This window comes from Formica exsecta, unplaced genomic scaffold (genome assembly GCF_003651465.1).
Source record: "Formica exsecta isolate Colony F162 unplaced genomic scaffold, ASM365146v1 scaffold526, whole genome shotgun sequence".
NCBI classification, from domain to species: Eukaryota; Metazoa; Arthropoda; class Insecta; order Hymenoptera; family Formicidae; genus Formica; species Formica exsecta.
In genome coordinates, this window is record NW_021852502.1 from 235,763 (window position 1) to 257,994 (window position 22,232).

Below are 22,232 nucleotides of genomic sequence, written 5' to 3' on the forward strand. Positions count from 1 at the left end.
TTCATTAATATTGTATAATACAAAATATAAAATGCTCACCTTGCCGGGTGGCAGTTTGGTATGTACGACTGACGTCCCTTCCGTGGGACTATCATCTCCCGAATTAGATGTCTGACTGATTTCCGTCGCGCTTTTCCTCCTATCGTCGAAAATCTGATCATGTGTACTTTTCTTCCGAGTCTCGATGTGAATCACGTTGCTATTGGTTTCACTTTCGCTCTTTGTAGAAGAAACTGGGCTATCGATGTCAGTATCCATATACGCTCCCGTCTCGTCCAGATTTTTTCTAGTATATTCTAAAAAATAAAAAATAAAAATTATATATTTACAATACAGAAAACAATATGGATGTTTGAAATGGTCATGCCGTTCCTCAATAACTGACCTTCTGTGCAAGCGCTCTGTGAGATATCCATGTTATTCAACGCAGAGTTTACGCCCAGGTATTCCTCGGGTGTTTCTTCAACGAGAGAACTGTCCATTTTCTCGGGTTTCTTGCTATCGATAGGATTACGATACTCGAGATCCGGAGTTTCGTCCACGCTGATAGATTTGATGGAAATGGAATCTTCTGACGTTAGGTTTGTCGTGGAGACAGCCTGAGAACCGTAACCGCTACTACTCATACTTGGCGTGTTGATCTTGGTCGATTGTAGCTCAACCAGAGAATCCAATGTGCGTGAAGAAGTTAACGGTTTTGTCGGTTTTGGTGGAGCCTAGGCGCAATTATACAGTTTCAATAGCATTATATACTTGGATATTATCGCAAAATGGCTGACTCTGCTAATATATCAACGGATTGACATAATAATATGCAGGTACTATAATTTATCACACACATTATTAATTGCTTGCTTCGTTTCTTAGATAATATTTGATCTATATAGAAATTATACCTGATATGCCTCATATTCAGAGTAATCGGCATCGCTTTTCTCCTCGTCATCGTCATTAATGGGAGTAAATGCTTGGTTTCCAACATTAGACGTTTCCTCATGCAACGTGGTCATACGAGGACCCAGTTTGCTACTGACTATATTTGGAGATGCTACAACCAATACAATTAAATCGATAACATGTGATTGACGATAAAAAATATTTTTTTTCAACACAAAACATATTGTACTGTTAAACATCAGGGCCGATCTGGCCGTGGTATATATAATAACTTTTTATCTTAATTATATTATTTCTGCAAAATAATTAATTTTGTATTAACAATATACATATGCTGTATTCTTATTTTAACAAATATTGACGGATACTGATGGGTTTATGAATTACGAAAACGTTATATTAAAATGTGCCAGGTCGGTTCTGATATACATATATATATAAATATGAAAAATCATCCATGCATTTTCAAAACATAACAGAAAAATATCTTGCATATTCTACGCTTACTTATATTCTTTGATATTAATAATTTATTTATATCAATCACCTAAATCAACTTTTTTAAGTTTCACATATTATTAACTCTTGTTTTAGATAATTGATATCGAACAATTCAAGAAAAAAAAAACAAAAAAAAAACGTAGAATATACAACCTGAAATAAAGAAATAAATCATGAGATGGTCAAAAGGATTCTGTAAACAATAAACGTTCGACATATAAAATATTACATACTGCACTTTTAGTACAGTAATAACGATGATTTAACGGTGATTATGTGATTTCACAAACCATCTAAAATAAAACACCTAAAATAAAACGAAAAATCACTACTTTCAATCCAATCACTACTATTTAATGTGCTATACTAACATCTAATAGTTGAAATAAGAAAATCGACTACACTATAAATATGACCGAGTTCATCCTTTCAAACTTCTACTACTCTCTCTCTCTTCTATGCTAGAATTCTCCTTGAGAATTGATATTATATTTAGGGTGTCTACTCAAATCTTGTAAACAAATTCCCTGAAAATTTCCTGATCTTCCACACACAGATATATTTTTGTTCAAAATTTTAGATAAAGAGAATATTTTAAAGATCTTTATGGTGTAATTCTCTAACATAAATTTTTTTTATTATATGCGTGTTTGGAATCGGCTATGAGAAGATGAGTTTGAAAGGATGATCGACAACGACGTGTCACCTACACTTGGCAGAGGTAGACTGTTGAAGACGTGTCAATGAGTTGAGATTCAGGTTCAGATTCAGGAAAGTTGGTCTCGCTGAAAGGAGACAGATATACTGATTATACTTGTTTTTTCCTTATCTCCCAATTAATTAATAATACTACGTTCCTTTTCATAATGGCGAGCTTCATAGATTTTTATACATGAGCTTTATGGACATTTTTACAAACTTATATATCACAAATCATGCCTGCAAGACACTGGATAGTGAACCAAGTAGACAGATAACGTACATTGTCTGACGCGGATATTCTAATACGTAAATTCCATCAAATGTTCATGTCACATCGCAGTCCTATTAATTTAAACATCAATATTTATGACATTTCATACATGTTGCACTTTTCATTTTTCCTTTACATTGTGATATTCCATTTCAATAACAATTTTAATAACTCGCCATTGCATTTGCAAATTCAAGATGCACGTGTTCGAAATATGTCTATATGTATATGTTTATCTTCATGATGATAGGTGTGTAAATGATAAATAAATAAATATATATAAACATCACACACATAATTCGATGACGCGCATAATGAATTTAAGATCAAGTTTTTAGAGATGATTAGTTTAAAGTCGAAGATAATGACACAGTTTTCTTTATATATTTAGTTATATTGTATCAAAAAAATATTGCAATAATTATCTTATTTAGAATTTTTTGTATGTATTTTTGTATGCTGTTACATAAACTAATTATATATAGACTATATGATTTAACCATATACATGCTGCACTATATTTGAATTGCGATACCATGCATAAATAAGGCTTAATCTTTCAGCTTTTCCATTATTTTTGTCTACAGTTAATTTCATATTTATAAAGATATATCCCTGACTTTAAACTGAATCTCTTTTTATAAAACAGATAAAAGGGAGATATTTATATATTATGTTATTATTTCGAAACTATTGATTTTTACAGATTCCCGGCTCCATGTTTTGCTTACATATAAGAGATTTATTCCGTTTCTTTATTCTATTATTATATCTTTTTTTCCTGCGAAATCATATTAAAATAAAATACAAATGAATTGAATAATATATTAATTACATTATGAAGGTAGTGATAAATTTATATATTGAACGGCATTATTTTTGCGTTTAGAAACAGAATAATCCTCATGTCCAATGTCTATTAACTACAGAAAATATTTATTTACATGAATATTACAATAAACTTTCTATTCCCTGCCTAGACTATTGCTCAATAGCAAATTCACAAGTTTGTATATATGCTATATATGAGATAAAGATTGAGACATTGCAGTTTTTTTAATATAATGCAACATTTCAATCTTTGATTATTTTACACGTTTTAAAATAAATTTGTTAAATGCAATCAACTTTATCCGCACAAGCGTACATTTAACAAATTATCAGAGATATCATTATAGAAATCATCTTGATTCATAAAATCGCTTATAAAAGAGAAGGTTTTAAGAATCATATCGTATTACGAATTATGATAATAGATATATGGAAATATGAAAATGATTTCTATGTGATGATTTTGGCACAAAAGGTGCGACAACACGGCACGCATGTGCATATATGTATACACACACAGTTGCTTGTTAATATTATCTTTTACACTTGAACAAAGTGAACAATAACATATAAAATGTACCAATATCAATTAACCATATAAAATGTGAGAAAATCAAACAATTCAATGAACAAACTTGTTGATATATGTAATAGACTGCACACAAGAAATGCATTCACATGCAAACTAACAATTAGCAGGGGGGACTAAAACGTAATGTTGACGCAATGAAAGTGCATTCAATTGAAACGAAAAAGAAAAAAAAACGTCAAGGCAATCTCCTCGGTATGATAACGCTAAACTCTTTTTAAGTCAACTAAACAATCGAACAAGTGACACTTACGGAAACATATACTGACCGTCAAAACGCATTCTTATTCTGAACATTACTATTACAAATAATGTCTCTTTGATATATATACTAAGGCGAACTTTGAAACAAAAAGACAAACAGACTCAACCACTCACGAGACATATGTACTAATTGTCATTGCCAATATGGCATCAATTAAATATCAAATCAAGACTCCATTTTACCTGAGTTGAGAATGGAGCCTTGCGTGGGCCGAAATAGTTGTAGAAGTAGTAGACGTAGAGTTAAACAGAGGAACAGATTAGTTGCATACATTAATTAGTCGACATTCATTAATTTTTCTGTAGAATTCATTAATCGAAGTTTGTTGGTGTTTTATTTATTGTAATATAAGTGGTGGAGCGCGCTTAAATGTAGCTGCTAAAACACTAGGCAAATTTTGGGAGAGTAAATTTTACTATGCTCAACTCTCTTTGTGTTATCAAGTGAATATTCTTAAAATTATTATAAGATTCGAGATATATATATATATATATATATATACAAATTATATACTGTGTGTGTGTGTGTGTGAATGTGTATATACAGGGTGTCGAGTAGTAACCGTATCACCTCTCGTGTGTAGATAAAGCGGCTTAAATCGAGGAAAAAAGTCCTTTATCATTTTGCGGTTTTCGCAATGATTATTGAGAAATTAATTAAAAAAGATTGGTCAATTTGCGCGAATGTAAGCGCGCAGTGAGAAAGGACAGCCCATTGATATGTGATTGCTAGGACGCGAGAATCCAACTTATGTACCGCTCGTACGTAACCGTTGTCATTTGTAGATCGCTTCTTTCAAAACTTCGTCGCACGCCTAGCGATCGCATACTTTTGGGTTGTCTCTTCTCGCCGCGCGTTTATACTCGCACGAATTGGTCGATCTTTTTTAACTAATTTCTCAATAATTATTAGGAAAATCGTAAAAGGACTTTTCTCCTCGATTTTATCTGCTCTACCTGCACGAGAGATAATACGGTTATTATCGGACACCCTGTATATATATATATATATATATGTGTGTTATATATATATATATATATATATATATATATAAATACAGTGTCATGTGAATTATCAAGTTGAACATAGCTTGGTGATGTAACAATATGACAGAAGCTAGAATTATAATAAAAAGATTTTAGTGTAGTGATTATATTAATAATGAAATTGAAGTTATTTATCAAATATTTTATCTTAAATGGTAGCAGTAAGCTCTTTAAAGTGTGTCATTAATGTTCTATACAATATCTGTATTTTGTTTCATATTTTTTTATAATTTTTGTTATTCGTGACAACCTCCTTTTGATTTGTACAAATTTTATAAAATAATCGATACTTTGTGCCTTTACAATCTACAACCAATAGAAGGAATCTTGCAGACACACGCATAAAGAGCAAATACTAATGATGAATGATATGAATTTCAAAAAAATAGAATGCTCTTTTATGATCATAAAATTAACATCCCGAATGGAGCTTGAGACAATCAAAACTAGGGTGGGGAAAATATAAACCGTCATAGCCAAAGTGAGATATTGAAAACACTGCATAAGCCACATTTCAGAAACAAATTATTGATTTTTCATTGAATAAATCTCATAAAAGCAAATCAATGCAATGGAAAGTGATTGACATAAATCAAACTTTAATCTAAAACTAAAGTCCCTATAAAAAAAAAACACGATGCTATTAAATTTATTTAAGCATAAATTTAAAAATTTTATAGTGACTTAAGCAAACTAAATATTGCATTCAATATATACGACGAGTTTGCATATAAATACTTAAGATCTAAAGTAAAATCATATTAAAAACTCTTATTCATTTTTTCTTTTGTCAGAAGTAATCCATCTCTAACAATAAGTTTAACAGCATCTTTGTATTAGCCAAGAGCATTTTTACAAAAAATTATTTTTCTTAATATTATACTTAAATATTATGGATTTCCTGAAAATATCTATATATATATCTTTTAACATGAAATGGATTACTATAAATGATTATGAATGATTATATGAATGAATGAACGCATGTCCACATGGATGAATGGAGTCTGTATATCACGATGTCTATATATAATCTTTCTCTTTCTATGATTTCATAAACAATCCTGCTTCACAAGCATAACATATTATAAGCTATGAAAAAATATTTCTCATATTTTTGCACTCAACAATGCCAGCATAAATCTAATAATTCAAGATGTATATAGAAAGATGTGCATACACAAAATTAAGAAATCATAGAATATTTGGCTATATCTCTATTTATTTATGTGGTTCTGACATTAATGTAAAAGAAATAAAAAATACGCTTACCAATTCCAAATGGCTTTGGCGGTGCAGATATGAAGTTTTCGTCATTTCTCGTGTGACCTATGGACGCGCGTCGCGGATGCGGGAGACCATTCATTTCCGTATTAAGGTCTGTTACGCTTTCCGAGCGAGTAACATTCAATGAGTCCATCGACGTGTCAAATCTCATAATCTATAAATACCCATAAAAAACTTGTTATCAAATAAATATGATACACATATGATTAAATTAAAAGAGCATTAAAGAAAATGCGTACAAAAAAATAGAAAAAAAATTAAAAGTTTCCAAATTGAGACAAAATCTTAAATAAGAGATGATGTTTCAGTAGGAATTAGTTGACATTTTGATAATGGAAGGACGAAGAGCTTTGTGAGAAACGCTGTAAAATTAATTCGATAAAATTTATATAGAGAAAATCAAATAAAAATTAAAGGAAAAGTATATAGTACATCCTAGACGCTGAAAAGATAATAGTACCTGTGAGAAGTTTGGAACACTTGCAGTTTTGCGCATCAGTGGCTGGCCTTGCGCTTGTAACAATTCTTTTACAGCGACACTTTGTCGTAATCGGTCCAATGTTAATATACTTTCGACGGCTGAGACACCGCGAGTATATTTTTCTATAGAAGTGTGATTAACACAAAAAACTATGATTAATACAAAGAGACTTTAAGATACTCTCGGAATATAATTACGAATTTTATAATTCTCACCTATATACGTTTCTCCGTCACATAAACTATTATCTTCTCCGCTGGCAGCAATTTGCGCCAAGCTCTCGCGGTCTTCTAGCTCCTCGCTCGCTTTTGGTATGTTTGAAACTACTTCGTAGGTGACGCCGGTTTGCGTTAAACAATCAATTCGAACGATTCTCTTGAAAATTCTATCCGTGATACTCTGTCTCTTGTATATGTTTAAAGCTAATCTTTTACGCAGCACAAGATCCATAGGTGCTGGATGCGACAAGCGAACGGTAGTCTTCAGAATTAAGAACACCCTTTCGTTGGCTGAAAACGAAAAGTCATTACAAATAGATTGTTAATTGTTTAATCGTAATGAATGTATAAAAAACCAATAAATACCATCGGTCACTCTGTTAAGATGTACGTTATCGTGTATACTAGAATCCCAAGCGGCGATGGCACATACGTCTTTCTCTAAATGCCGAATAATCGGTAGATTATAAAATTTGTTTCCATGTTCTTTAGGTAGGATCGAGTTTAACCCTGTTACTGACACTTCCTCTCCCGATTGATGTGTTGAGAGATCATCAGCTGTATAATGATTCGAGACAGACGTGTTAATAAATCAAACGAAACATATTGATACATATATTGTGTGTATGCGCACGCGCATGTGTATAATGTATCAAATTTTTTTTTTTTTTTTTTTTGCAATACCATTGAGATCGAGGAATAATACGGGGATATGAGGTTCCATCCCTGTAGGGGGAGTCCAATCGGCAGGAGCACCAGGAATACCTGAACCCGCCGCAGGAACCAGAACGGCATTTCGTTCTTCTGTAAGACTAACCCACTGATCGACTAGACTTTGTTCTCGCTCCATGTCTTGTTCTGTTTTGTCTACAGAAATATGCAAAAATAGAAAAAGAATGTGTGAGCGGCAGAATGATATAAGTAAAATAAAATATTTGTATATTAGATATAAAATATACATTTTGCATCGAGATAACATTTCAATACCTTGTTTGTTAATGAGTTTCTGAATCTGTTGATCAAGATACTGTCGTCTTCTCATTAAAGCGTCGCTCCACTTCTCTCTTAATATACTCAGATCCTCGTCTTGATAGCTATCTAACGGAATTTGCAGTCGATTTCGTACGGACACGCTTCCAACAGCTATATTCAATATCGATTGACAGATAATCGGCAGGGTTCCAGAATTTTGTACCGGTTTCACTCGTACTTGTATCCGACGTTGCTGGCCTTGTCGAAGCTGATAAATGCCACCTAAGAAGCAAAAGTAATAATTATTCAACAATAAATAAGTAGAACGATATTCCGCTATGCTACAAGCATAATAATTGTAAACATTCTCACCTGTACACGTATCTTGTTTTACTGCGACTTCGACGGGCGAATATTCTCCCTGTTCGTTGAGTTCCTGTATTTCCACCCACAATTCGATCTTTCTCGTTAATTCCGACCATCGGTCAGCGAGCGATCTAGCTTTCGCCAATTGTTGTTGCTCCACTTCCCATCCAGGTTTACTACGGGAGAAACCCGCGCTGCGATGACCCCATACTTCTATACTGAACGCTCCTTCTACATACATGATAAACAAGCGTGAATAACTGAAGCAATCGTCTATTCCTGTATGAAAACAATAACGCACACAGACATAGAGAAAACACATGATAAATTCTTACCTGCGGCATGTTCCATAAACTCCTCCGTAATGGGTACTGTGAAATCCTTTGTATGATCAAACTTAAATGCCAACGAGTCCCTCTGTCCGATGATGCAATTCGAGTTGGGTACTTCCGCGTTTACCATAGGCGGTACCACTATAGGTTCCGGGTGACCCCAAAACATATATTGACAAAACACGAAATGGCTTAACGAGAGCGGTAAACCGGTGGCCTGTTTTATTGTTACGCGACAAGTAATATGGCTAGATCCTCCGGAATAATCCTCGGAGGACGTTTCGGAGGACGTCGAGTCCGCGGAAGATTCTGAAGCGGCCTCGCAAATCCGATCTTGAGGAAATTGTCCAGATATGCGACTTATCTCGACTTGCAGTCGACCAGCGACCTCTCCTTGCTGACTAATAATTGGAGTGTGATAATCTAATCGTACGTCATGGAATAGCACTTCTAAGAAAATATTTGCGACGCCGATAAGATTGTGATTCTCCTGGGATTCGTAAAATGGATCTTGTGTTTTTCCTGGCAATTCGTCCTGTAAAAACGAAAGAGAAAGAGAGAAAAATTTGTGCAGGAACTTCAAAAATATTTATAAAAATTTTAATATTTTTTATTCCATGCACATGTATTACCTTAATCGCAGGTAATCGTTGACAATTGTGAGGATCTTTTCGTTCCTCATACATATCTCGCATATCGATCAGCTTATTTTCTAGTTTTTCCATAGACCACACTTGACTACCCGTATTCGTTCTCTTCACTAAAATTGCGGGCTCACTGACAAACGCGCCCCGCTGAAAGAATACACTCTACATATCGAAGAGTGCAAAAAAAAAAAAAAAATAAAATAAAAAATAAATTAACCAAAAAAAAATGTAAAAACAAAAAAGAAAAATTAAAATCTGAATAAAAAAAAGAAAGTAACACTAAATGTGTAGTAATACACAACTAATAATAATTATAAAGACGTTCGCACAAATAACAAATAAATTGATAAAAATAAAAACTTATAAATATAATTAATGGCTATAATTATACATGAATAAAGTGAATAAGTTTGTAAATCATAAAAAATTGCATATAAGTGATGAAAAAAGATACAATATAAAAGAGGCAATATATAATTTAGTTTCACTATTTTACCTTTCTATTTGGACTTAGATTATTCGGAGGAATCTGCAAGGTGACGCTAAATTTCGTCTGTTTGCCCATCTCCTCCGCGAGGAAATTAGCCTCCTGTACCAACGAATTGGCCTTTAAAATATCCGTCTTCAATTGACCCAGACTCCGCTTGAACATCTCGTCTCGCTCCTGCGCCCACTTCTCGACACGCATTTGCGTGGTTGGTGTGCAAGCCGGGAGCTTTCCGCTTTGACTACCTCTCAAAGGATCGTACGGTACGTAAGGCGAATACGGCGTAGAGGGAGATAATATGTTGCGTAGCTGTTGAAACTGTCGTTCGTATTCCTGCCGCTGCTTTTCAAGTGCGACCTTCGACGTGTACAATAGATATAACATAAGTATGTGCTTTGTTAGTCCAATGCTTATTAAACGCGACGCAATAAAATATGTACCTGCTTATCTTCCTCGTGCTGTTTCTCCAGCCTCGCAATTGCCCGTTGAATCGGATCGTTCGAAAGTTCGTTAAGCATAAGCTCCTCTCTGGCAAAGTTATAGTCAATGTTCTGAGCGGGAGTTTGCGGCTCGCTATTGATTGCTACAAGACAGAATAGCGGCGATATAGAAATACGTGTCATTTTTTTGTGCTTCGTGAAAAATTGATACTTTTTTTTATTATGAAATCAATATACGTATATGAAATCGAATCGCACCTGTAGCGCTTCTTGGACAATTCACTCTGAAGAAATGATGGTTTCCCCAAACGATTCTATCGCCATGTTGTAATAGAGTCTTGTCTACAACTTGCGTACCGTTGACAAAACATCGAGCACCATTCAACGGCGTCATGTACAGACCTGACTCTTCTATCGTGATAACGCAATGTTCCGGTAGTATACCCAAGCCATGTAATTGAATATCCTGTTCTGTCTTAGCCGAACGACCGCCTACGAGAGTCCTTTCCTGAAATTCAGACATATGACTAATATGTGAGACGAATATATATGTGACAAACCACAAGCAGTAGTATACAAGTTAATAATATGTACATATATTATACAGTTAATAATATGTACATATATTATATACCTTGAGATAATAAACCAATAACTCGTTCAAACTTGGATCATCGTTTAAATTAACCAAGTAGTATTTATTTTTCTCTACTTGAATGCCGGACGCTTGTACGCTTATTCCCATCTTTTCGAGAGCCTGTTGCCTCTCGTGTTGCAGTCTCTCGGTTTTCACTAGTTTCTCCTCCCATGTCTGTGACATTTCCTTCATCAATCGTTCTGATTCCGATAGCTTTTCCGTAATGTCTGTGCGTTGTTGGCCGACAATCGATCCCTGAGCATAATTAAACGAGTTACATATACAATTATCTTTATATTTATATAAGAATAAATATATATAATCAAATATATAAAGAAAGATTCTCTTACTGTAGCGTGTAATAACATTTCCTTCAAGGCTTCAACCTCTTGTCTGAGTTCACGAATAATTCTGGCATTAGGATCCTCGTTAACTACGGCATGATTGACTATCCTCTTCGCTCTGTCGGCGTACCGGAGAGTCGATAACGTTTCTTCATAATTGTCCGCAGCCGGCGATATAGTGGCCACCATAACAGTTTTGCTATTGCCACCAAGATTATCCTAAAAACTTCACAAGATATATCCGACAATCAAGAAAAGACGCAAACGGAAAAGAGAAAAATATACCTTCAAGAGCCATGTAAGAACCGAATCTCTGTACGGAACAAAATTATCCTTCTTCTTGTTGTTGTTGACAGAATTCTGATCCGCCAATTTCGAAATGACTAGACCCAACGTCGTTAGGGACCTATTACAAATCAATCTTAGTTATGTTTCTCATTTCCACGCTGATGGAAGAAAATTTCCACGAAGTTCAAAAGATATTTACTTGTTAATATTGCTTCCTTCTTTAAGTCTATCACCTACTGCTCCAGTTTTCACAGCCCTTTCGCTTCCAGCTAAATCCACCAAGCTCATCCGCGAGACCTTCTCTCCGCTGACCCCGCTTTTCGAATCGGTTAGCGTCTGCGTGAGGATTACCGAGAATACGGCGTGCGAACGGGAGCTCTCGGAATTCATATTCGTCGCAGCAACCGTCCGCGACTTGTTGCCCTCCGCCATGAGATTATCGATATCCTAATATACGGTTTCGTGTGAATGAATAAATAATAATATGCATCGTTTAAATTCAAAAAAATTATCCACAAGTAAGAATGGACAATTAGCGAGAAAGAAAGCGGACAGTCACCTGAAAAGAAGTAACCGCCAATTGACTGAGTCCGTCTACGTAGGGCCCCAAGACATTGTGCTCTCTGACTTTGAGCGATTGTTTGTTCTGCTTTGGATCCAAGAGATCATGCACTTTCTCGTTGTAGATCTCCATGTACGAGACCTCGACCTTGTACGAGAGCTCGGAACTTTGCTGCTTCGCTATTATATCAAAGAGATTGTCACACAAGCGTGGTATTATCCCTTTGTTGTCGCCACTGCCCATCATTGTGTAAGACTTTCCGGAGCCTACAAGAACACGTATGTGAGAAACGACAATTAAATCCTCTTTACCATCTTTCTCAAAGTAAATGATTTTGAGCTTAAAGTTAATATTTTTAAATAAATCTGTATTATATATATCTTGTTTAAATATAATAATCGAAGAATTATTTATATCTGCGTGCGAGATTTTAAACTATAAAAAATCTGAAATATCCCATAAATATTTTCTCTTTTTTCTTATTTTTCCCTTTCTTATATGCATACTTTTTATTATAAAAATAATCACAAAAAGTTTATCATAATAAATGTTTAGTAACATTTCTCTCTCTCTCTCCCTCTCTCTCTCTCTTTCAAAATTTGATAGTATCATCTACATTATTCAGAGCACGAAAGATCGAACACAAATTCGATTTGTTAGACGAGAGCGAGCCTCCAAGTATTGGTAAAAAAATAATAGTGTTTAGTGTGCGAATTTCCCAATTTTTCCATCTTTTCGCGTCTTCTTTTCTGCACATCTAGATTGTTATATAAAGAGCTTTTGTTATTGCTGCTCATGAGGTTTTTTCTGCTTCGTCGTAGGTCAATGTCTCGTCCCCGAGAAAATCAACCGTTTATCGACGACCCAACCGACCGACTAATTGCATTATTTGCCGCATTACACTCTGTTTATGCGATTAACAGCCGCATCATTGCTATCGCGCCACGTTTTTTAAATACTTGATTTAAAAGCTAAATTGCCGCAAAAATAATAATAGCTCAAATAGTAGCTCAATAAGATTCCAACTGGGAATACTTACCGGTTTGTCCGTACGCAAATATACAGGCGTTGTAACCCTGAAATGCATTGTCCAAAATATCACGACCCAAGGCATCGAAAACGACCTCTTGACTCGCAAAATTCTCCACTCCAGGTTCCAGGGAATAAAAACAGTGGTCGAAAGCGAAAGTTTTCGGCTTGTTCCTACAACATTAATAAAATAATAAAATAATAAAATAATTTTCGTTATACAGGGTGTCACTTAAAGATCGCCCACTATGTACGTACCGTTATTCCTTACCAAAAAATGAGTCAAAAAATCCTGAATCATTTTTTTTTCTATAATACTTTAATAAAGGAATAATTATTGAGTAAAGTCAGGCCAATCAGCGCCGACACGTCAGTGAGCCGCATGCCTGGCTAAAGATTGGCGCTGATTGGCCTGACTTTACTCAATAATTATTCCTTTATTAAAGTATTATAGAAAAAAAATGATTCAGGACTTTTCGACTCATTGTTTGGTAAGGAATAACACTATGTACGTAGTGGGCGGTCTTTAAGTGACACTGTATAAAATTGACAAGAATGGATTACACGTCGAAACAGGTTTATGTCAATAATATCATGTTTTATAAAAATCAAAATAGTTTTCCTGTTTCAAATATCATTTCCCTTCTGTGGTATCAGCAAAAAAGGTCGCGCGGAAATGGCACATTGTTTATTGATTTTCAGTCACGTCTCAACTTCAATTAGAAAAGAGAAGAAGGAATAAGAAGAAATAAAACTCTACTTTTTCGCAACATAAGTTGTGATATTGAGTAGTGTTAAAAAAAAAACATATCTTAAGATTTTCGTAAAAATATATATTACACTAAATAAGACTTTTTAAGGTATTAAAAGATCATTAAAGGGCAATTTTCATTGATTATGTCAGGAAAAACATCGAAAACTTGATTAATAGCATGGCATGTACACTTAAAAATAGCTTATATAATAAATATCATTTGATAAAAGTTTGTGAATAATTTATATATGTGAATAACTTTTGCGCGTTAGCAATACGACGACGAATAGTGATTCGTATATCGATCAAATTCGCAAAGTAACGTGTATGAGTCACGCACAGTAAATGTGCGAAGGATTCAGAGTAGGTTGAACAATGCATAGAACACTATGTTTGATACCCACATACACACATTCTCATGTTCAATCACACAATTTACACATATAAATATTAATTATTAAAAATAAATATTAATTATATTTTAATTAATATATATTAGTTATATTACACGCGTATAATTTATACACATTATACATTATATATAAATTCTTCCTTAGTAAAACACTTTAGCATTTTATTTTCGCGCGAAACATTGCACAAATCGTTGCAACTTTATGAAAGAAAGTGGCAAATAATAATTAATTCAGAGAAGCATTATGAGACACTCAGTGTATTTAGGATTTATCATCACTTTTATCAAGGATGACTTTGCACTTCAGATACAGCGTAGGTTGCAACACGACAACTTGTGGAAGGCAATGGTGTGTGGTTGTTGCGACAATGGCTGTTCGATAGGAACCTTTCTTAATTAAAGGAAGAAGCAACCGGCTGACCACTATCGCATGTGACGACGGTATCTCCTTCCTTTAGATTGCATTTAGTATATATATCGACACGCGAGGTTCTGCAGCTTGGCGATTTTGACGGCACTCGAATGTTAAAAAGAAGCAATATATTTACATAATTTAATATTAAATAGTTGTAGCAAAATTATTGCGATAATAAATAATAAGTTCAAAACGGAGGAAATTTCGCGGATAAATAGCCTACATTTATTCGCTCTCGAAAATGTGCAAAGGTTGACCCGCATAATAGCTCTCGTGACCTCGTGTTTAAATTCTTCAGTTCAATAAATTTCTTGTGGAGGGTACGCTGTGTGAGCTAGTTTCGCACCTTATCGCGAACGATTTATTCCGTAGTACACACAAGTACTTTCCATGAATAGGGGTATCAACGATGTATCCTTAAAGTACTTCTCGCTTAAAATTCTCTAGGCGATTGGGTTTTAATGATAAGGATATGTAGTATCGGGAAGTTATTTTTTTAGATCGCAGTAACGTGCTTTGGAAAAAAAGGTCAAAAATAATAATAAGGATGCAGTCCAAGACTTTGATTTTCTTCGATCGCATTCAACTCCGTTTTCACCGAACGACGATCGATAGACGACCAACTCTACGCGCACAAGTCTACTTGATTATTATGAACAAAGTATAGTAGAGCGACTGTATGGCCGCATCATACCTAGATTATTGCACGTTACTGAACAATGCAAAAGAACGATAGCAAGCGTGCTATTGTACATCGCTAGACGATGCAAAAATAATAAATACTTTTGTATATTTGATCGTATTACAATGTTTTTTGTATCTTTGGTAATCTTTTATCTTTTTATTTAATAAGATTTGTTGAAAATTATCATAAATTAAATGACAAACTTGCGGAATCGACTGTGCGCAATTTGTATCATCTGTATCTACTCAGGTCGCAAAGTTTCACGAAATTGCAATTACGAGTCTTAATAATCAAGCGACTTCAAATTATTTAGACCGTGTATCATTTTGTGCTCGACTCAAAAATCTTGGAAATTTTTCCTCTAATATATGCGATTTTAAGGAATTTAACTTTAGTCCTTAATGAAGATCATTTTTTCATTATATAGTTGACGAGTCGTGATAAATTGTACGAAGGTAGAACAAATTGAAATTCCTTGTTGCATATATGTATATCACATGTAAACTGGGTCTCGATTAAATCTCAATTTCTTGCTATTAAATGGAGCTGCTCGCACAGAGACAGACAGAGACAGAGAGAGAGAGAGAGAGAATTGAGAGAAGCAGAATTTTGTAAATGCATGAGCAAGTAAAAGTGTGATACATATAGGGAAATTCTTCCTTTCTCTGAACTACTTTGTATGCATATGTTAGAAAATATACATTTCTTTTATCTTCTATTTAATTAAAATTCTTTGAGATGCGATTTATGAATCAGGGAGATAAATCATAGATCTCTCAGTTGAAATTCAAGCTCAAGCCATTCCCTTAATCTCGTGATATTAAAAGATTGCATAAAAGAGAGAGGAAATTACTGATTGCCGATAAAAAAAAAGATACCTGCGCCATCGCATCCTCTCTCTCTCTCTCTCTCTGTTTTTCACACGAGATTTTTAATTTTGAGCAAATCATTTGTAATATTATAGTTTTTGATTTCCCGTTCATCTATTTAGCCCAAAAAAATAATCCCCAAAAAATACAATTTATAAAATTACTAGGTCCTAGAACGTTCCATCCCTTTCATTTTCGAGCGATAATCATTATCTTTTATTTTCGAAACTGCGCTTACGTTAGTTGCAATGTCAAAGTTGAGATATATATACATCGTGATTAGAGTATTGTAACGATCCTAAATACACGCTAGATTGATCTGGACCGAACAATAGCTTTTATCTAAACGATTCGCAAACGTACAGAGATTTCCAATGTATGATCCGTAATCGTTTTGTTTTGTACGGATATATCTATATACATCGGAGTAAATCGATTTCAATTATGTCAGTCCTCGATACAAAAGCTCGAATCGAGGTAGCAGAGTCGTGTAAAATTAGACGGGGACATGTTCTTTTTTTTTCTTTTTTCTTTTTTGCTTCACCTCATTGCTTAACGTATGAAAGTAGATTGAGCGTAATCGATCCAACGAAAAGCTCGCACGACGAATTCTACTTTTCGCTCACGATAATTAGCATACATATACACATACACACACACACACACATATGTATGCACACGAACACACCTCGCGTGTGGTCGGCGACCCGTTGTGCAATAACCAAGTAACGTATACAAATTTCCTGACCCATATTCCCACATCGTTCTATCATTCAGTGTCGAGTCTCACGGTCACTGGAAATCAAGCTTTAATTCCATTAGGTTTAGACTTATGAGAAATTGCAGCGGCATTTAAGCACAATAAAAATGCTTTTTAAAGGCACCGAATTGTCAAAGTCAAAGCAAAAAAAGAGCCAACTTTATTTTCCATGTTATTTAATTATTTTGACAATTGTTCGCTGCAACGAAATAACACCGAGATGACAATTATCAATTAATATATTTGTACGCTCGCGGATATTATCTTGTAACTGGATTGAACGATCGGGTAAAATTGAGCGTGAAACTTATAATTATTCAATACACACCTGCTGATCTCCATGTTTCGTTTTCATCCGAATCGGCTATAACGCAAAAGCCGCAGTTATGCATGAGATGCATAAATGGCGTGCGTTGAAGTTAATTTGATCGAGAAGGTAAAGGAAAAAAAAACAATAGAAGAAGAACGTGTAATCCGCAATGCGAAACACACGGATCATCATTGTTTTCGAATAAATGCAGGCACAAGAAAAGAACTAACAGAGATGTCATTATAAGAAACGATTTTGCAGTCTAACAAAGCTTATCGTAATCCATTATAATTAATGTATATTGATATGTATGAAAATTACCGCAATACTGTCTATCTTCTCAAAACAATTAATGTATCATATCCATATTTTTGAGATATTTTTCAGAAGCTCTTTGACAAAAATAAAATGGTAAATGTTATCGAAAGAATTTTCAAAACAAAAAAAGTCTTCCTGTGAATCTTGTTAATCTCAATGAATTATATGTAGGTGTCATAAATTATTACTCGATTTTATAAATAATCGACTTATTTTCGCAGCAATAATTCTTAACATTTTTCATAGACTAACTTGCATGGAACATTTACATTTTAAAATCATGCGTGGAACATGTTTATTATGTTACATTAATTTTACACACATAAAGATCTTTATATAGCTTTGAAATAGTTTGGTAAATAGTATGATTATAATAAGTTGAAATATTAGTTAAAGCATAAGTTGAAACATTGTTAAGTATAAGTTGAAATATAGTTTATAATTCTACCCACATATATATCTAGCAAGCATTTAATAAGTTCCAGTTTTGTGGATATAAATACACACAAAGATGGAGAAGAAGCGAAGGCCATGGCACAATAGTGATTCATTGTTCATACATACTCGATGTTACCGAAGAGAAATTTTCAACTTTGTTTAAACGACCCATTTATATAAATGTGATATATTACGAATGTGTATGATGACCTCGACCCGTCCAGTATTTGATTAATCAGTGATTAATAAAATAAATTTGAAAAGATGGTAATCCTTTATTCCCATTTTTCACCCATCTGCGACATTTGGCAAAAGCTAAATATATCCAAATTATCAAAGAAAAACTTACAGATGTATTTCAAAAGATTAAAACTAAGAATTCCCATCCTCGAGCTAAATATAGATCCGCCATAAAAAAAGATAATAGCCATTTATTTTTCTCCCTATTGAAGAGAAAAGAAGGTACAGAATAAAGATGAGATCAAGAAGACAATAGAGGAATAAGAGCAGGAAGGAAGAGAAGAATGACAATGAAGCTGTACAAGCATGTCGAGATATAGTATTACTTTTTTAACTATTATCAAACAGCCTGTTCTACTTTTCAAGTTCTTGTCTCTCTATCTTTCATGTAATACTTGACACGCGTACTAAGCGCGTTGCAAACCTGCTGTAGTCGTCTCATGAGCATATGGCACGAGTTTGTCCTCGGCTCTTAGGATGGAGGCTGATCGATCGTGTCTCGCACCTTGCGTCTCTCTCTCTTGGCACGTTAATGAGTCATCATCGCGCGTCTGATTATCGACCAGATGATCGAAATAGCCGATAGTCGAAAAATAACAAGCATGAAACGGTACACTCTTGTTTTCTTCTTCTTCTTCTTTTCTTCTTCTTCTTTTTTCTTCTTTTTTCTTTTTCTTCTTCTTTTTCATTAAACATCTCTACGTAATTTACTGTTTTCATGATTGAAATCACTTCGGATTCGACTTTACGTTATTTCTTCTTTTCTTCTTCTTCTTTTTTTCTTCTTCTTTTTTCTTTTTCTTCTTCTTTTTCATTAAACATCTCTACGTAATTTACTGTTTTCATGATTGAAATCACTTCGGATTCGACTTTACGTTAAATTCGAGACCAACGAATATTTATAATAATAGGCAAAGAAGAACTTTATGTGATGAGAATACATTGAAAGAGTTTGTAAAGTATCAATGCGATTATTCCAGGCGAAATTAAATATTCAAGATGACTTGTAAAAAAAAAAAAATAAAGTCGAGTGAAAAGATCACAAGCATTGGCGGCTTCGAGGATTTTCCAGCGATATGACAGGCATTTCACAGGCATTTCACAGTTCGATGGCGATTCTGGAAAACTTTGCGGCTCCCGAGAATCTCATATAGCAATAACAGAACTACGTTATTGGTATCTTGCGATTATCACGATCCAGTTACACAAACATACCTGACAAAGCGCACGGAAATTTGAGGGTGAAAATGGGAGAAAATATTTGATTAAATCGCGAATAATTTCAGACGTAGATAAAAAACATTCTAAATCATTCAGTCTCGTTAATAACTTTCTAAATAATTCAAAAATTATTTATTACCGACATTATTTAAAGTGTGTTAAGGGGTCTTCCTAATTCGATACTCTGAAAATAAGGCGATTTTTGAGAATTTTTTTTTAAAGGGAAGTATGAAACATATTAATTCTAAACTTTGCACGTTTATTAAATAACATTTTAAGTATATCCTGAATTTTTTTCAAACAAAAATATTTGTTTGTTTTGGAGATATAGCAATTTAACCAGGGTGTTTAAAAAAAAAATTGTTGTTCGTGGCGACCATGATTCCAACCGTTATAATCATCTGAAATAAAAAAACCAAAAAGATTCTTAATCTGTATGAGTGTGGTTATCGCGTGAACTAGAATAAAAAAATAAAAAATATTGAAAAATAAAAAAATGGCAGTCTCAAAAAAAAATTTTTATTTTTCACCAAAAAATTGGTTAGTTTTGTAAGTCGCAAAATTTGAATTTTGCAAATATCGATTTAATTCTAGTTCACAAGATAATCACACTCATACAGATTAAGAATTTTTCTGGTTTTATTATTTCAGATGATTATAACGGCTGGAATCATGTTCGCCATTTTTTTATTAGATATCCCGGTTGGACTGCTATAACTCCGAAACAAATATTTTTATTTGAAAAAAATTCAGAATATATTTGAAATGTTATTTAATAAACGTGCAAAGTTTAGAATTGATAAGTTTTATACTTTTCTTTAAAAAAATTCCCAAAAATCGCCTTTATTTTCAGAGCGTCAAACTAGGAAAACCCCTTAAGAAAATAAAAAAATAAATAAATAAGAACTTATTATCTGCATCGGGAATCACTAATATCATTTAATACTCCAGGAATATCGACATCATTTAACACTGGATTTCCCAAGAATCATATGTTGATGCGAGAGAGACGATGCAATCTCGTTGCGTAAAAACAAGCGCCGTTCTTTTGGCGATGCACAGAGCGATAACTCACAAAGAGAATGTGTATTCTAGAAATTATCCGTAAAAGACTCCATATCATCACGAATACGTTGTATAAAGGACTGTGCGCTTTAAAATTTGGTCCAATAGTATATGAGATACATGGCTTATTATTTAAAAAAATCCCTGATTTTTCGGAGTGTAAAAGAAATCACTCATGTGAGTATTCCAGGTTTTCCACGTTTTTGCAGGGAGTAGACACCCTCACAGATAATAGATTCTTATTCATTCATCGCATCTCAAGTTCCACGTTTTAATCTGCGCACGCGGAATTGTCATGGTTGATACGTATATAGAAAGAATGGGGAGTTTATCGATACACGCGTTCGCGATTACGACTATCTGCGTGTCATAAATATACCGCGACCTTTCATCGATCCAGTGGCAAAGCGCATAATTCGTGCACATAACGCCGTTATATCACCTGCGGAGAACGAATAAAAATCCGCGTACAGAATAAAAGCCGCGAGAGAGTTTTCCCTATATAAGACGATATACCGTCGGCTATCGACATCGCGAGTCATCGTATCATAAAAATAGCGTGGCATTTCATTGATCGTGTAACGTATTCGTAAAAACGTCCACGGTTGTGTCGACTATATTCGCAATGCATAACGCGAAAACAGGTTCGCAAAAAATTCGAATTTCGAATCTTCGCAATTGTCCTATTCGAAAGGATAGCGTGCCAAATAGACCGACGAGCAGATTAATTTCTATTAATTTCTTGATCGTCCACGTGTCACGTTGAAATAGTTCCGCGAAAATATTTAATGACGAATGAAAGATCCTACGGCGTTTAATCATCATTCGGATTTACTTTACACCACGCTTATCATCGTATCGAGTCGCTACAGAAACGACGATATTATCTCTCAGATACGATAAGAATAAAGTGCTTTAATAATCTGGTAAATGGCGCGAGTATACTTCTGACATTATCAATTGGTATGTGATGTTTAGCGCCTTTCAGCACGATATGATGGAGAGCCGTCAAACTGATCCTTCCAAAGTACTAGCATATATATATATAGGGTGTCTTAGAATTAGACCGACAAACTTCAGGTGGTTATAAAGGACACCAAAACAAGCCAATTTTGCCAATAAACCCGTGTCCAAGCCGTTTTGGCAATAGAGAATCAAAGACTAACAAGCAAACCTCGTAAAACCGAAAATTTTGATTTTGATGAAATTTTACACACATGTAGGGGATGGGGTAAATAAATGAATTTAGAAATTTCCAGTTGCGGAAAAAGTTGCCCAAAAATGATTCTAAGGGTGAAATCACCCCTCATATGTACACACAGAAAAATACATACTATATACAAGTAAATATTACTTGTTTCAAGTATTTCAAAAGTTCATATATACGCAAATCTATCGTAAGTTCATCATAAGCATCAAATTTATTCAAAATATATTCTGAATCCTAATAAATATAATATTTCAATCAAGAATATTAAATAATATAATTGAAAGAAATACATTAAATTTTTCTGATCTAATAAATTTTCTTACATTAAATTAACCATATCTGA

The 22,232-nt window shown here is 34.0% G+C and overlaps 1 protein-coding gene across 7 annotated transcripts in view; it reads right to left on the bottom strand.

Annotated features, from left to right (window-relative positions):
* LOC115241868 (kinesin-like protein KIF13B) overlaps positions 1 to 22,232 on the bottom strand; it is a 36,959-nt gene that overhangs the window by 7,730 nt on the left and 6,997 nt on the right. For 2 of the 7 annotated variants that reach the window (XM_029817802.1, XM_029817803.1), the window contains exons 3-25: positions 13,203 to 13,366; positions 12,161 to 12,429; positions 11,801 to 12,048; positions 11,599 to 11,719; positions 11,320 to 11,532; positions 10,967 to 11,224; positions 10,591 to 10,840; positions 10,333 to 10,475; positions 9,902 to 10,249; positions 9,391 to 9,567; positions 8,762 to 9,293; positions 8,433 to 8,657; positions 8,076 to 8,342; positions 7,773 to 7,955; positions 7,455 to 7,646; positions 7,086 to 7,379; positions 6,850 to 6,992; positions 6,375 to 6,543; positions 4,239 to 4,256; positions 2,109 to 2,183; positions 897 to 1,048; positions 386 to 716; positions 40 to 296 (exon numbers count right to left, since the gene is read on the bottom strand). In XM_029817802.1, the coding sequence (XP_029673662.1) occupies positions 40 to 296; positions 386 to 716; positions 897 to 1,048; positions 2,109 to 2,183; positions 4,239 to 4,256; positions 6,375 to 6,543; positions 6,850 to 6,992; positions 7,086 to 7,379; positions 7,455 to 7,646; positions 7,773 to 7,955; positions 8,076 to 8,342; positions 8,433 to 8,657; positions 8,762 to 9,293; positions 9,391 to 9,567; positions 9,902 to 10,249; positions 10,333 to 10,475; positions 10,591 to 10,840; positions 10,967 to 11,224; positions 11,320 to 11,532; positions 11,599 to 11,719; positions 11,801 to 12,048; positions 12,161 to 12,429; positions 13,203 to 13,366 (5,029 nt within the window). The remainder of the gene's footprint in view (positions 1 to 39; positions 297 to 385; positions 717 to 896; positions 1,049 to 2,108; positions 2,184 to 4,238; positions 4,257 to 6,374; positions 6,544 to 6,849; positions 6,993 to 7,085; positions 7,380 to 7,454; positions 7,647 to 7,772; positions 7,956 to 8,075; positions 8,343 to 8,432; positions 8,658 to 8,761; positions 9,294 to 9,390; positions 9,568 to 9,901; positions 10,250 to 10,332; positions 10,476 to 10,590; positions 10,841 to 10,966; positions 11,225 to 11,319; positions 11,533 to 11,598; positions 11,720 to 11,800; positions 12,049 to 12,160; positions 12,430 to 13,202; positions 13,367 to 22,232) is intronic. The other 5 variants (XM_029817804.1, XM_029817805.1, XM_029817806.1 and 2 more) reach the window with 5 other exon arrangements.